The sequence below is a fragment of the Fukomys damarensis genome, unplaced genomic scaffold (genome assembly GCF_012274545.1).
Source record: "Fukomys damarensis isolate Sample0158 unplaced genomic scaffold, DMR_v1.0_HiC HiC_scaffold_12, whole genome shotgun sequence".
Lineage (NCBI taxonomy): Eukaryota > Metazoa > Chordata > Mammalia > Rodentia > Bathyergidae > Fukomys > Fukomys damarensis.
This window is the reverse complement of record NW_022900924.1, coordinates 51,220,931-51,236,740: the sequence shown is the minus strand read 5'-3', so window position 1 is coordinate 51,236,740 and position 15,810 is coordinate 51,220,931. Positions and strand designations below refer to the sequence as shown.

The 15,810-nt window shown below is 42.6% G+C and overlaps 1 protein-coding gene across 1 annotated transcript; it reads left to right on the top strand.

Annotated features, from left to right (window-relative positions):
* The first annotated feature begins 5,046 nt into the window (after positions 1 to 5,046).
* Positions 5,047 to 15,214, top strand: Hrg (histidine rich glycoprotein). The gene is made up of 7 exons (XM_010624178.2): positions 5,047 to 5,326; positions 7,227 to 7,343; positions 8,123 to 8,213; positions 9,484 to 9,650; positions 11,238 to 11,318; positions 13,070 to 13,171; positions 14,227 to 15,214. The coding sequence occupies exons 1-7, from the start codon at positions 5,111 to 5,113 to the stop codon at positions 15,133 to 15,135; spliced, it is 1,683 nt and encodes a 560-aa protein (XP_010622480.1). The 5' UTR covers positions 5,047 to 5,110; the 3' UTR covers positions 15,136 to 15,214.
* Positions 15,215 to 15,810: the final 596 nt, after the last annotated feature.

Genomic DNA, 15,810 nt, shown 5'->3' with positions numbered 1-15,810 from the left:
GTGCAAGGACCCGAGTTGGATACCCGGTACCAAAACAAACAAACAAACAACAATAAAAAACCAAAACCATGAAGTATATATCAAGCAGGCATGTTTGTGCACCACACACACACACACACACACACACACACACACACATGTGCATGGGCTTTTGATGTTTTGACAGAATTTGCAGATTGTGCCCCATCCTGGCCATGTCTTAGGAGAAGCACATCAGCCTTGGAATAATTTACATGGGAGAAGAGAAAATTCCAACATTCCATTACTCTTACCTACTACCCATAAATGACTGTGTCTGTTCTTAAACCCAATTTCAGTCCACATCTGATGGGAGGTAGAACAGCACTCAGATGAATCAACTAGAAAGATGTCATCCAGAGTACCTTTAGTGAAAACTTTAGGCCAGGTGAAGGGAAGGAAGTAATGCTGAAGCACCTGGAGCCTTTTCCATGGTAGGCTGGTGGAGAAGCATTGGCTTCCTATGTCCAGAGGGAGCTGGAGCTGGGGGAGAAGTGTTGGAGCCACCTTGGTGGCAGGATGAAGGTGTGGGAAGGAACTCTAGACAACCACCTGCCCTCTCCTCCTCTTATGGCTGCTATCTTGATATCCCTCAAAGCCTCACATGGTCATAGGTGAGGCTTTTCAGAGGAGGCTGGATCTAGGGTGTATGATACTGGGGTTGATTCAAGGTGCAATGCTAGGATTAAGGCTGCTCCACTCTGGGTGTGAATGCTACCTACCTTAATGTTGGGTGGCCTGAAAAAGATATAAGGGACAGAAAGAGGGCTGCTGCTGTTGAAGCTTGCTGCTTGCTGCTCTTTCTGCCTTCTGCCCACCATGGACTGTTTCTCTTCCCCTCTGCTTGCAGCCATCTAATTATGGGCAGAAATCTCTACAAACTGTGATCTGAGATAAACCTTTCCTCCTTTTACTTTGGATGGGTATTTTGTCTCAGCAATGAGAAAAGTAACTAAGACACCCCCGCTCCCCCCACCCCTTCCAGTCTTCTCCTCCTGTTGGCTCTGTGAAAACCAGCCAGTGAGGGACCCTGGGTTCATTGATCCTGGAAGGCAGCTTGTGACACAGGACCAGGCATAAAAGTCAGAGGCCAATATGGGCCCAATCAAAGAAAGACCATTATAAGCCCTAAGTAGGGGCTTTCCCCAAAGTTGCTCTGTAACATCCTCCTGCCCTGAAGGAAGGGTCGGGAGGGACTCTAGTCTTTCCGGCTTCCTCTAACTAGTAGCTCCTTTCTCTTCCTCTGACTAAATTCTTGAAAAAGTAGTTATGGCCATGCTTGCCTCTTCTGTAACCCCTGTTCATCCATCAGCTTGCTGTGAAGTGAGTTCTCTTTCCCATAGTCCCATGACTGGGTGTTGCCTAAAGATCTCCCTGAAGCACCTGTGTCCATGTTTGCTTAGCCTCTTTCAAGCAACAGGCAATGCTGATCCTTGCTCACTCTTCACACTTCCTTAAGCATGTGAATTGAATAAAAGAACCCTAGGCTAAGTGCCAACAAAACTATAAAGGTAATGAAAACTTCAGTGGTTGCCAGAGGTTAGAGGGGAGGGTGGGGTAACAATGGGAGCAAAGATGACTTTACTCCATGTGACACTTTGATGGTGGAGACATGCATGTCATTACACCTCTGCCAAAATCCACAGGATGTACTCTAATGATTGAAGTGGACCCTACTGAAACTGTGAACTTTCTGTGATAACATATCATTATAAATTTGATCATGGTAAATTTGCCTCTCTGGGTTCAAATGTTTGCTGTAAGTGTGGGCAGGAAGTAGGGAGGACAGAGGAACTCTGTGTCCTCTCCATTAAATTTTGCCATGAACCTGATCTGCTTTAAAAAATAATGTCTGATTTTAAAAAAATCAAAGTAGATATACTGGATACTAGATATACTTGCCTGACAAAAACTGACTCTTCTGCTGCGGATGTAGCTCAGTGGTGCAGCTCATGGCAAGCATAAGTTCAATTCCCAGTGCAAATAAAAACAATGATAACAACTGATTCTTCTTTGTAAAAAAACAAACTCAAACCCAAAGTGAAACATACTACTGACAACAACTACAATAACAATAACAACAACCCCCAGAACCCTATATAATTCTACGAATTAATCCAGTGGTTCCCCCCTCCAGAAATCAGTGCTTTATAAGGATATCTACTGTAGTATTACCTATAAAAACAAATAACTGGAAACAACATACATGTCTCCAAATGGATGGACATTAAATACATCAATACACATATAACATGTGATATCACATAACTGCTGAAAATAATCTTTCTGAAGAATATTTTTTTTTCTCAGCAGTGCTGGGGATCAAATTCAGGGCTTCATGCCTGCTAAGCAAGTGCTCTACCCCTGAACTACATTCTCATTCCTTAGAAGAATATTTAATGATCTGGGAAAGTCTTCACAGTACAACCTTAAGGGAAAAGAAGATGTTTATGCCATATAGAACAGGGACTATTAAAAGCTCTTCCTTTGGAGTAGGGTTGGGGGGTGAGCAGAGACAGACCCAATTTTTATAATAATCTGTCATATTCTCTTTGTTCTATTTTGTACAGGGTTTATGTGAATGACTAAAAGTTACATGATTAAAATAACTCAAAATTTTAAACCCTTTAAAAAACCAAAAACATTTTAAAGCTTACATGGTTGTTATTAATAGAAGTCATAAGTAAATAAATAACAGTGAAGAAAATAAAACACTTGTATCTAATAGAATAATTCCAGTGATGCAAAACATATATGATATATATATTCAGTTATGAAGAAACTAGTTAATTTTTCTCGAGGTGGTATAATCAGAGGAGGATTTTATTTACATTTGTCTACAGTTTTTACAAAGAGAATGTACTCTATTGTGAGTAAATGAAATTTGAAGAATAAAAATTCTTTTTGCTGAGCTTTTCTGATAACATGGTCAAGACATCAGAAAGTACCTGAGTGTCTGATGAGACTGGAGAAGTGAAGATCTGTCTCCTCCAGTCTGCCCCATAAACCACCTTGTGAAAAGCTTCCACTCCATATGTCCCATCTGAGGGCATTCTCTGGTTCCAGGATGTCCAGGAATCTTCCCCAAAGCCAAATATCACAGCTTAGCATTAGACAGAAGATTTCTCCTACTTACTGTCTGTCCTACTTCCTTCCTACCACCACCATCCTCTTGTCTCTAACTACCTGGACCTTCTTACCTGAAGCTACTCCATTTCTGAAATGGCATCCTTAGCCCTTGTCTTTCTTTAAGACTCAGTACAGCAAGGAAAAGAGGATGCACAGATCTCAAAGGTACCCCCAAATCTTGGCATGACAATGGTACGGTGGGCAAGGAACATTCCCCTCTTTGGTGCTACCTCTTGCATTGTCCTTCACCTATTCCAGTACTTGGTTCATCCAGGTACTGCAAATTGGGTGAGGCCTAACAATACCAGTAACGGAAAGGTATAATTGAGGATTTCAACTTATTGAAACATAAAACAATTTTTGTTTTAATCAGTAGTGTTGCTCTGCACCATTGGGTTGAAGCTTCTTAACAATACCTTGAGCAGATTCCTTACTGTTCCTGTCATTCTGACTTACACTGGAGTGATCCTATTTGGATATTTGAAATCCAGTGTTGCTGATACTAAAAATTTAATGTCAAACATTATTTTAAACATGTTCCATTTTGAGCAGTCACTAAACCAACCAGTGACCCTTGGAAGTGGGATCTGTTTTTCATATAATTATCTCTTCTTTCTCTCCTTAAATCACCCCCCCACACCCCTTACAGTTCTCTCTGGAGTCCCCAGTGGTTCTCAATCTTGATCACACATTGAAATTACCTAGGAATTTCAAAACTACCAGTAGCTGGCTCCACTGTAGAGATTCTGATTGAATTGTTCTGAAAAGTCCTGGGTACCCCTTGGGTCATTCTAACATGAAGCCAAGGCCAAGAACCACAGCTACAAACCCTCACTGTACAGAAAATTTGAAGAAAGGAGACACTACTGTCAAAGAGCTATTTGTTCCTATTTTGGGATGAACCTGGGCTGATTCCCTCTGGTCCTTTCTGAACCTGCTGGCTTCTGCAGTAATATCCACACCAGTAATATTGGTTTTTTTGGAAGGAGGTTGTCTGTGTCCCAGCCCTATACCCATGCTAAGCCCCACTTCCAGGGAGATGGACATCCAGTTGCTTGACTCCTGTTCTTACCATGATCCTCTTGCACACAGTCAAGTGTTTCTGGCATGCTTTTAGTGCCACAGGGTACTGGGATGATGTGGGAGTACCCCACAATTCCTCCCCGAACCGGGAACAATAAATAGCACCATTTATTCAGAGCCTGAACTGTGCCAAGAATTTTATCAGTTGCTTTATGGATGTTTCCTTATTTAATATCACACAAGCCTGCAAGAGGTACCAGTTCGCATTTAGAATGAAGAAACTAAGAATCAATTCTGCCTGAAGTCAACTTCTTTTGATTTTTTTTTCTTTTTCTGGTACTGAGAATCAAACCCAAAATTATTCCATCACTGAGCAATTTCCTTATCCCTTTTTATCTTCAATTTTGAGACAGAGTCTTGCTAAGTTGCCCAGGCTAGTTTCCAACTTGTGAGCTTCCTGCCTGGGCCTCTGGAGTAGCTGGAGTTGACACTGTAATGGCTAATTAGTTCCCATTAGGATGTTCACCTTTGAGCACATGACCTCCCTCAGATAATGCAATTGCATTCTGCTGAGTTTTCATGCCATAAGCCACAGAGGAGGCTGCTGGAGATTTCCAGGAGAGTCAAACAGGCAGATGGAAGAAAATTACTCCAATGCCCCCCCCCACACATAGGCAGCTCTGAGGGTCAAAGACACACTTTGGATCTGCTTTGGACTAGAAATAACCAGCTTTGTGCCTATCAGTTTCACCCACTCACCAGTGTGTGCTTCACCTTTGTAGCCTCAGGATCCACTAATCATTTACAGCCTGTTGATGGATGTTTGAACCCAGGGTCAAGGTGAACATCCCCAGTTACACAATAGAAATGTATAAAGAATTTGCTCCATCAGTGTGTGTGTGAGTGTAGGCTCCAGAAAATCTGTGTAAAATTCCCTGCTATGGGAGACCATAGCAGAGAATGGCTCAGTATGAGCAGGGCGATCGCTATAGCACTGGTTTTGATCACACTGCAGTGTTCCTGGGCCCTGAGTCCCACCGACTGCAATGCTGCTGAGCCTGTGGCTGAGAGAGCTCTAGACCTGATCAATAAAGGGAGATGGAATGGCTATCTTTTCCAGTTGCTGCGGGTCGCTGATGCTCATTTGGAGAGAGCGGTGAGAAATCGCCATTAGCAGAGCTGAGTTGGGAGACCATGTCCTGGGTGAATGTGATTCTAGCCCTGAAGCCTGTTGTTTGTCTCAGCCAATGGCTTTGATCCAGGCTTTCCATTTAGTTTCTTTGGCTGCTCCAAGATCAACTAGTGTTTATTATTGGTGTGCCCTTAACTAGGAACAAAAACTTCTAATTTGTCCTGAGCCCAGTTGGATGCTAAGCACTTAGAAAAATTAGAGACTGGGTTTGTTGGCACAGGTCTATAGTCCTAGCACTTGGTGGGAGAATCACTTGAGCCTAGGAGTTCAAGACCAGACTGGGCAACATAGTAAGATGGGATGGTGGTGGGGAGAGAAACACTAGAATCAGCCATAGGCCTTGCCCTGTGGATAAAATAATCTGCTAATGTGCAGAGGCAAAGAGTGTAAGAGAGGTCACATTCATTGATCAAATGTGTAGGACAGTTATTGGAACAATTTAATGAAAGGAGCTCTATTAAGTCTGAATGGGAGAAGGCTTCCGTTGGGTTGTAAACAGTGGGTAGATTTGAATAGAAAGAGCATGTGGAGAAAGGTTTTCCAGATAATTCCACGCATTACCTCTAGGTGAGTAGGGACTCAGGAAGTGGGGTGCTATGGAGGAACTGAATGAACAGAGGGGGGTCTAGAGGTACAGTGTGGGCTCTGGAAGTACAATGTGAAGTTGGAAGAGAAATTAGGAAGCCGAGCAAGTGTCCTGTCTTCACTTAGATTGCGTACTTATTTGGAGTGATGGGCTGATAGAGGTGGTGGAGAAATACTGAGATCTCCACCCTAAAAATAATATTCTACCTTCCCTGTAGTGGAACAATTAAAATTAGGGAGGCCAGACCACGGACTATGAGGACAAGCTGAGCAATTCACCCTTTCTAAAGCATTAGAGAGGAAGGTGCTGCGGAACGTGGAGACTAGGAATAGAGGAGTTTAGGGTTAGACAGGCCATTTCACCGTCATCAATCTGGTGCCACGTACGTCACACATAGAATGAATGATCCTAATGCTACCTCTTATGGCAGCATGAAGACTAGTGGGGTGGACAGAGGGGACACGGTATGGCTAGGGAGATGGAGGCAGGGGACAGGGACATAAGTAGAAATCTGTCATATTCAGGAAGGAGGAAATGGGGAGCAGGCTCAGGTCATGGAAATTAAAGCAATGAGAAGGAGGAACCAAGAATCAAAATGAGAACATTTTAAAAGAAAGATCACTCATATCTCAGAGATAGCCAGAGCCAAGTCAAAGGAGAAATCCAAGTTGATTTTCATGTTAAAAGCCAGAAGCCAAGACTGATTAATTAATTAATGGCCACTGACCGGGAAGTTGGAAGAGGCAGCTGGTTTGTAAGAGAAAAGTATATTGGCTTTTGGCAAGTCGAGATAAGGTAGGAAATTTAAATTCAAAAGTAGAGCTGGGTGAGAGGACACAGCTACTAATACAGATTTGAGATGGCGACTGGGCTATCTCCACTTACATTTCTAGGCTTGTACCTCCAACACCTCCACCCAACCAACACTGCCAGTTAGTGACTGCTTTCTAAAGCCTGTGCGTGGAAGAAACATCAAGACCAGTTGAAAAGAACCATGGAAAATAACTATTTGAAGTTATTTATTCAAATAAATAGATCAAATAACACAGAAGTAGGAAGTTTTAAAGATTTGGACAAGAGCAGGAATTCTGCATAAGAAATAGATTGCTTTTATTTTTAAAAAAGTGTGGAGGGGTTGGGGGTTTGGCTCAGTGGTTCTGTTGCCTGCCTCGCAAGCACAACAGCCCAAGTTTGATCCCCGGTACCCCCCCCAAAAAAAGTGTGGGAAATCTGCATGTTCCACATCCTACTTCCCTGTTACTTTCTTAACATCCCCAGGGACCGGCAACTGTGTATTATTTAGTCTTAGACGTGCAAGAATCTGACTGTTGGGTCCTAGCCGGGAAACACCAAGATGACTGTGGGCTACCTGATCGCAGACGACCAACGGACATAGTAAGTAAACCAGGTACCACTTCCCTCCTCTTAGCATTTGTGCCTTTCCCCCTACTCTGCTGACTCAGAATAGGAGCAGCTCACACCTTGGGATTCATGAAGATTATTATGTTGGCTTTGACTAAAACACTCTTGAGAGCCATTCCTGGGAACCCAGTTCAGGATGCATCAGCAAGACTCAGGGTCTGTTGGGACAGCATGACTGGTTGGGTGTCCTTAGGCCAATAGCTCACCATCCCTAGACTTCAGTCTCCTCTGTAAGAACAGGGGATTTGAGAAGATGAACTGCAAGGTCCTTTCCAGCCCTCAACATCAATGGGTTTATGAATCCCATGAAGGCTGAACCTATTAGCAGGAATGGCCGAAAGTATTCATTGGAGTGGGGAGCAGGATCTTGCCGAACAAGCAGGATGTGGGAACTGGATACCGGTTCTCTGCCTTTGATGGAGGTCACAAACATTGATATGCACAGGCAAACAAAATTTTATTCCACCCAAAAATGAGAGATTTACATACCTAGGAGTCTTAGTGTTTTTTCTTCTGAAAATGTTTAGGATATGGTCACGATCACTATCCATTCCTCCCGTTTCTCCCTCACTCTCATGATGGGGTTTTGGTGCCTGGAGTAGAAGCAGACTAAGAAAGTCCAGGTTTCAAGACAGGGTTCGATGAAGGAAACCCAAAATACCTTTTAAATGGACAGCAGGAGCACGTTCCCTTATATGACCTCATCAATGAAGGAAGGCAGTGTTCCATGAGTCAAACCCTCTCTTTTACAGGTGATCGGACAATGTAAAGTAATAGCTACGAGACATTCAAATGAATCTCAGGATCTCACAGTGAATGGCTTTAACTGCACCACAAGTTCTGGTATGGTATTAAATTGCTAATGAATTCCAGATCAATATAGTACTCAATCAATCGTATGATAGTAACAGTCATATAATATCATGATGTATGTCAGAAAAGGTCCCTGGTCCTCACAGTGTCCACCATACTCACTCTTCTGAGACTATAAAGAAGATAAGCTCCCCTATTACTGGTACAGCTCCCTTTAAAGAAATTCAGTGTAGCAAGACAGTGATTTACAAAAAGACGTAAACATCACTGTAGATACAGGCTCTGGGTGCCAACTTGGTTCAGTTTCAAGTTCAGCATTATCACTTGCTAGTTCTGCGGTCTTGCGAGCAAGTTATTTAACTTCCTTCAGCTTTTACTCATTTGTAAAATAATTAATAATGATAGCTCTTAGGATTTTTGTTAAGAGTTAAATAAAATGGTCTATGCAGCATATTATGCAAAGTACTTAGCACTCAGTATTAGCTTCCACATTTAAAAGTTATGTATTACTCCACAGTCTATGAAGAAATTGTTTATATTATCTAACCTTGCACAGCTGTGGAGGAAGGATTCTGAAATTTTCTATTTCAGGGATAAAATAACTGAAGCTGGAAGAGGTTCAGGTATGTGGCCTTGGGAACACAGCCATATGCAATGAAGACATGAGTTTTTCTCAACACTTTGGACTTTGAAGTCCATACCCCTCTTATTTACTTTTTCCAACAAGCATTATCACAGAATCCCTTTTAAAATCGCAAATTTCAATATGATTCAATCTAGCGAAAAGCCAAGCAATTTCTGCAGATTCCTTTAAAGCAAGGTTGAGCTGTATTTTTTTCTCTCTGGGCAAAACTTAATGTTCAGGGTTCTCTCTCCCTTCTTCGTAAAAAAAGAGATTTCATTTAAATAGCACCAGAGCCAACGAGGTGGTGCTTTCCTATAATCTCAGCACTGAGGAGGCTGAGGGAGCAGGACCTCAAATTCCAGGCCAGCCAAAAAGTGACAAGGAGATCCTGTTTTCTAAAAAAGCTAAGAGATCCAAAGAAAATGTTATCACTTTGTGCGGGGGGGGCGGTGGGGGGGCGGGGGTCGAGAATAGGCGTCTCAATAAAGACCTCAGCAGATCAGAGGGAAAGATCGGGAATTCTTAAACAAGTTACCCTGCTTCTGCCACCCGTTTGCCCACCGCTAAGGGAAATCACTGTTATTTTTGCTCCCATGCGGAGGTGAACCGCCCCAGTTCTGACGCTGGCGTTACTGCTTCTCCCTTGTAACCAACACCCCGGCATCTTCTCTCTAGTCTCCTCAGCCCTGAGCAACACCAAAGACAGCCCCGTCCTCTTGGATTTCTTCGAAGACACCGAGCCCTACAGAAAACAAGCCGACAAAGCCCTTGACAAGTACAAAGGGGTGAACGGTGCCTTTGCTGGTTTCAGAGTGGACCGAGTAGAGCGCGTCATAAGGGCGGTAGGTCTGCGCGACACACCCTCGGCACCCTCCTCCACCAATCCGCTGGCTTCTAAACTGCCGCAGCCTTTGCAGCTACTGTGACAGACAGACAGCAGGTCCCAAAGAGCCACTCCGCTGCAGTTTTTTGTTTTTTGTTTTTTTCCTTTTTGGGGTGGGGGTGGGGGAGGAGTGGCTAGTTGGCTGAGAAGAGAAAAAAATCCAAAAAAAGTAAAGAGGGAAGGACAAGAGCGTATTAGGGTTATAGGAGTTATTTAAAATCATGCAATTTTAGCAAGACGTGACACCACATGTCTACAATCCCAGCAGTCGGGAGGCCGAGGTGGGAGGATCACCATGCGTTTGAGGTTAGCTTGGGTAAATGCCAGTCCGAACTACATGGCAAAAGCCTGGTCACCCACTACCCCCACCCCCTCAAAAAAATAGGAAAAGAAAGAAAACTGAAGCCCAGAGAAGCAACCTTACCACACCCAGTGTGTCCAGGGGGTTACCTGATTCCGACTTAACAGTCCCAGGATCCAGGGCTGCCCACCCAAAGTTACCTGGTAGAGCAGCTGTTTGACGTTTGCCTGCATCTTGAAAATAAATAAATGCTGGCACATACAAGCAGTGGAGTGAACACAGTGCAGTTATCAGAAAGGATGTTTCAGACACATGTACACCAGAAAGAGTTTCAGGATATGCTAAGGAGGTGGGCAGCAGGTTGCAGAACAATGGTGACCAATAAAGCCATTTATGTGCCTGCTTCAATCTCGCTGCCTATGGCCACATGAGTAGGAAAAGGCTAGAAGAAGAAACACATCAAACAGGTGGGATGTGGAAAGAATGATCTTTTTATACTGTGCTTGATTATGTCTGTATACTGAACCCTTTCAAAGAAAGGACATTTGCTTTTTTCTTTTATTTTTTTCCTTTACTATTATTTCTGTGTTTGTGACACTGGGCTTGAGCCCAGGATCTTTACACTGACCTACAAGTCTAACTCATTTTATTTTTTTTTTAATTTTGAGATAGGGTCTTGCAAACTTATTAAATTGTCCAGGCTGGGCTTCAACTCACAATCCTCCTGCCTCAGCTTCCCAGAGTGCTGGAATTATAGACATGGGCCCCCTTGCCTGGCCAGTGTAATACATTTTTTATTAGCTCATGTATATGATCTACAATTGCATTCATTATGGGAAGTTCATACATGTACATGACACATCTTGATTTTTTTACACCCCCTTCCCCTCCCTCTTACCTCACCCTCCATCTCTTGGTCCCCTTCCCATTTGCAAAAGATCTGTCTCCTTGTTTCCTTTGTCTTTTATTTTGCTCTTTAAATGTGATGCATTTTTGAAAGTCAGAACCTCATGAGGCAAAAGGATCGCTGCAAGTCCAAGGCCAACCTGCATTACACAGTGAGTTCAAGGCCAGCCTGAACTACATAGGGAGACCATGTCTCGGAAAATAAAAGGCAGAAACCATAAGAAATATGGCACATATTGGTGGTTGCAATCCTCCCAGTGTTTTACAGTGTCTTGGACAGTAGGTATCTACTACTTTTTCCCTTACTTTTTCTGTTCCTGTTGATCCTTTCTGTTTTAGAGAGGAGGGGATGGAACCAAATACTATGTGGATTTCTCTGTGAGGAACTGCTCCGCGTACCATTTCCCTCGAGACCCTAATGTGAGTACAATAAATGTCTGTGAAATACTGAGCATCATCTAAAGGGCACTTCCTACCAGCCAGGTGCTCTACTAAGTGCTTCACACACACGTTCACTTATTAACACTCCCACCACCAAAAGATATTCTTTTAAATCCCTGATTTTCAGGTGGGGAAACTGAATGCAGAAGTGTTAAACAAATCATGAGACTATGATTTTAGGATATATACTGGAATTTAAAGCTGAGGTTTTTAACCCATTAGGATAAAATGTTTAGCTAATAACAGCTTTTATTAAGACCCTGTAAATGCTAGGTATCTTGTGCATTCCATCCCATGGACACCCATGTGGATCCCAGTTAACATGGAGGGAGTAACCGAGGTTCAGAAAAGGAAGGGCTTACAGATGTTTGCAATGGAGCTGAGATTAAAATCCTTTTTCTCATACCAGTCCAGTGGGAGTTTCCTTCTAAGCAATTACAAATTGACAGCCGGCTGTGGTGGCACACGCCTGTAATCCCAGCACTCGGGAGGCTGAGGCAGAAGGATCGCTGTGAGTTCGAGATCAGTGTGGGCTACGTAGTGAGTTCCAGGGCAGTCTCAACTAGATAGTGAGACCCTGTCTCAAAAAAACAAAACAAAACAAAACAAAAAATACAAATTGACTCACATACCTACTGGAGAATCTTATTAGTATTACCTGACATTTGCATGAAGACTTACAGCTTACAAAATACCTCCACATGTATTACCAAGTGGGAGGAGCCTCCTGACAACCCTGCTGAGAAGGAGAGTCTGCCTCCGTTTCCCTGGAAAAGGGGGCCCTCGAATTTTAACCAATTACTTAAAAGCATTTAGCTATAAAGTGTAGGACACGGGATTTGAATTCTGTTTGCAAGTTGGAATTTTTCTGAGGTTTTACAACATATTCTGAGGTTTCTTCTTGACCAAAAGAAAGAAAGCACTCAATATTTCCTTTTCAGATTGTTCACATCTCTAACCGGAACTAATTCTAGATTCCTGTTTAGTGACCACCACAAAAGACACCTCCCTTCCCCCCACATTGCCTTCCCCAGTGAAGTCTTAGACACCCTTGTATGGGAAGCCCAAACCCAGTGAGGAACCTTGTGGGCTGGAGAAAAGCCAGCTCAGTGCTGGGTGCTTTACGGACATCTCGCTTAATAAAGACCTCTCACAATCTATAGGGAGAGGGTTTTATACTCATTTTACAAAGACCATGTTTTGGAAATTTTGTGTAACTTTTCTCAACTCACACATATAGTAAAAACTAGGATTAACATAGAGCTGTGTGATTCCAGAATTGTATTCAGAGCCTCAAAGTTTTGCCGTCTTTTCTGGCCTGTTAAAGTTATACAAATTCATCTTTTACACCATTTCTCACTCTCTCTAGGCACAGGCAATCAGGTCTTCAGGGCAAAAGTGTTGGCCTAAAGGTAAGGCAGGAGTGACACGTGTTCTTCCCCACCGCACTTGAGGAAGCCCAGTGTTGGTGGCTGTTCATGGATAAGAACCTCAGAAACTTGTAAAGAAGCCTTTGGAACTGTGCTTCTCCAAGTGTTGCCTAGTAAAGATTGATGCATACTGAGTGGGGATATCTGACAATACTAATTTGAGTTTTCTAAAGCTCTCCTTCCTTTCCTGAGGGCCTAGAAGTCTACAACTCTGGTTGAGAACCTTTACACTGTGTGTGTGTGTGCATGTATGCCACATGTGCACACAAACTCACTAAGGTGCTTCTTTCTCCTTTGTAGGTCTTTGGATTCTGCAGAGCGGATCTGTACTATGATATAGAACCTTCTGACTTGGAAATCCCAAAAGATATTGTTGTAAACTGTGAGGTCTTTAATCTTGAGGTGAGTAGCTGAGTATGTTTTGTCTTAAGCAGTGGCAGAATAAGGGATATTTTTACACATATAGTGCACAGCTCTGTGTGTGTGTGTGTGTGTGTGTGTGTGTGTGTGTGAGAGAGAGAGAGAGAGAGAGAGAGAGGTGGAGAAAATTCAGACAGAATGGCCTCTGACAAAAGGAGCAAAACTGCTGCATGATGCAAAAAAGCATGAAGAATTGAGGATGGGTAATGTTTAGAAGAAATATAAAATGATGAACAATTTCATCAACCTTGAATCAATTTGAAAACGGTCCTTATAGTCAGGACTCCAATGATGACACTTAGTAATTCTTAACTCTTATTGTTAGACGTAGGTCCTAAGGGGAATAAACGAGTCTTATGTTTATCATGTAAAGGTATATAAATAAGATGCAAAATAATATTTTATATCTGCCCCAGGAATTTTTATGTTACTTTGTGAATACAAATTCTTCATAGTAATTTTTATATCAGACAAAAAAAGAAAACATAAAGAAAAAGAAAAGGGTAGGTTCTTCACCATGAATATGGCTCCATAGATCTTTTTTAAAAGTTAAAGCCTGAACAAAGAGAAGAGTAAAGAAGCCAAGTGTCCTTTCACTAGGAGTAAAGGATAGTTTATCACCAAACCTCAGAACTCGGTTGGAAGTATCAGTTATGGTGTTAGTTTTTCAAATATTGGTCTATGAATGGGTGCCATTCCTTAATATCATTTTAGCACATTGTGCTAAAATAAGAAAAATTTTCATGATACAACATGTATTTATCTAAAGGTCCATCCGTTGCTCTGAGATTATCTTTCTCACTTTCAAAATGTTATCCCTTTTTTGAAATAGAGATGGTGTTAAACGATACTTTTTGTTTGCTTTTTCTATGTCAACTTGGCCAGATAAAAGTCTGAGACAATGTTTTGGTCCAATTCTAAAAAGTAGAATAGTTGATGTGTGAAATCTGAGAGTCATTTGCTTAAATCAAGCTAAATATCCAATTTCTCCTTTTGTACTGAGTGATGACTTTTCGCTTTTCTGTGTCTTTTACCAGGAGTACAGAAATGTCAGTGGTATGCCACCCCGTTGGGGCCATCCTCACCACTTCGGTGGGTGGAAGCATGCTATACATGGCAAGCATCCATTTAGCTCAAATGGATCCAGAGATCATCATCATTCCCACAAGCTACATAAAGTTGGGTGTCCATGTGCCCCAGAAGAAAAAAATTCAGACAGACCACCACCGCCCCCTCAAGGGCCAAAATGTCATCACCCTCCTTTTGGCAGCAGTCATACCCATGGACCTCCTCATAATCACAGTTCCAGTAATCAGGATCCCCATGGGCATCCTCCACATGGATGTGGTCCTCATGGACCTTGTCCCCATGGACCCCCTCCCCACGGTCACCCTCTCCATGGACCCCCTCCTCATGGGCCCCCTCCCCACGGTCACCCTCCCCACGGTCACCCTCCCCATGGTCACCCTCCTCATGGGCCCCCTCCCCACGGTCACCCTCCCTATGGTCACCATCCCCATGGTCACCCTCCCCATGGTCACCATCCCCACGGTCACCCTCCCCATAGACACCCTCCCCATGGCCATGATTTCCATGACTATGGACCCTGTGATCCACCACATGATCAAGGTCCCAAACATCACCATCATGATCATGGTTCATCACACAGGCACTCAGGAGAAAGAGGTCCAGGTAAAAGACACTTCCCTTTCCATCCAAGACACATTGGATATGTTTACCGACTCCCTGCACTAAATGTAGGTGAAGTTCTTCCTCTGCCTGAAGCCAATTTCCCCAGTGTCTCATTACCAAACTGCAACAATCCCCTACAGCCAGAGATTCAGCCCTTCCCTCCGTCGGCCCTTCCCTCTGAATCGTGTCCAGGGAGGTTCAAGAGTGAGTTCCCACAAGTTTTCAAGTTTTTTGCATACGCATCTCCAAAATGAAATGATTCCTTAAAAGAGAAAAATGAATCATGTTCTGAATTAGAACCATGAATAAAATGTAACGGATAATAAATGAAAATTGTAGTCATATTAACCTTATTTCCATACTCAGGATACAGCAAAATGTGGGTTGGGAAGGAAATGGTACTAGAAGAGATAGACAAATGAAAAGGAAAGGAAAGATCTCACTCCTACAAATCAGAAGTCAATTCTATCACTTGTCATTGCATGATTTTAGCTAAATATCTGATCCTCAGAATTTCCTGCTTTCTTAGACTTTATTCCTCTAATTGTAGCATCTAACTATTCATACTCCAGCTCATCATCCCAACACAGTATGTATTATTATTATTACTCAAGAGATCATTATAAACTTGACCCAAATTGTTGCCTACTGGTTATTTTTACTCATCTAAATTTCCTTTTGGAAAAATAATTTCTAAATTCAATTATCAAGACAATAAAGATCTGGCTACAATTTGCAAAGAAAGTTGCAGATATGAATCATGACCATAAATTCGAGTGCACAGAAAAATCCCTTTAGTTTTTGGACAAATTGGTTTCTATTGCAGGTTGTCATCCTACTGGGCTAATGAGAAACTTAATCACAGTCCTTCCTGAAGCTTCTCTGCCCTACTGCTCTCCACACAAAATTGTGCCATAGTTCCAGATTTG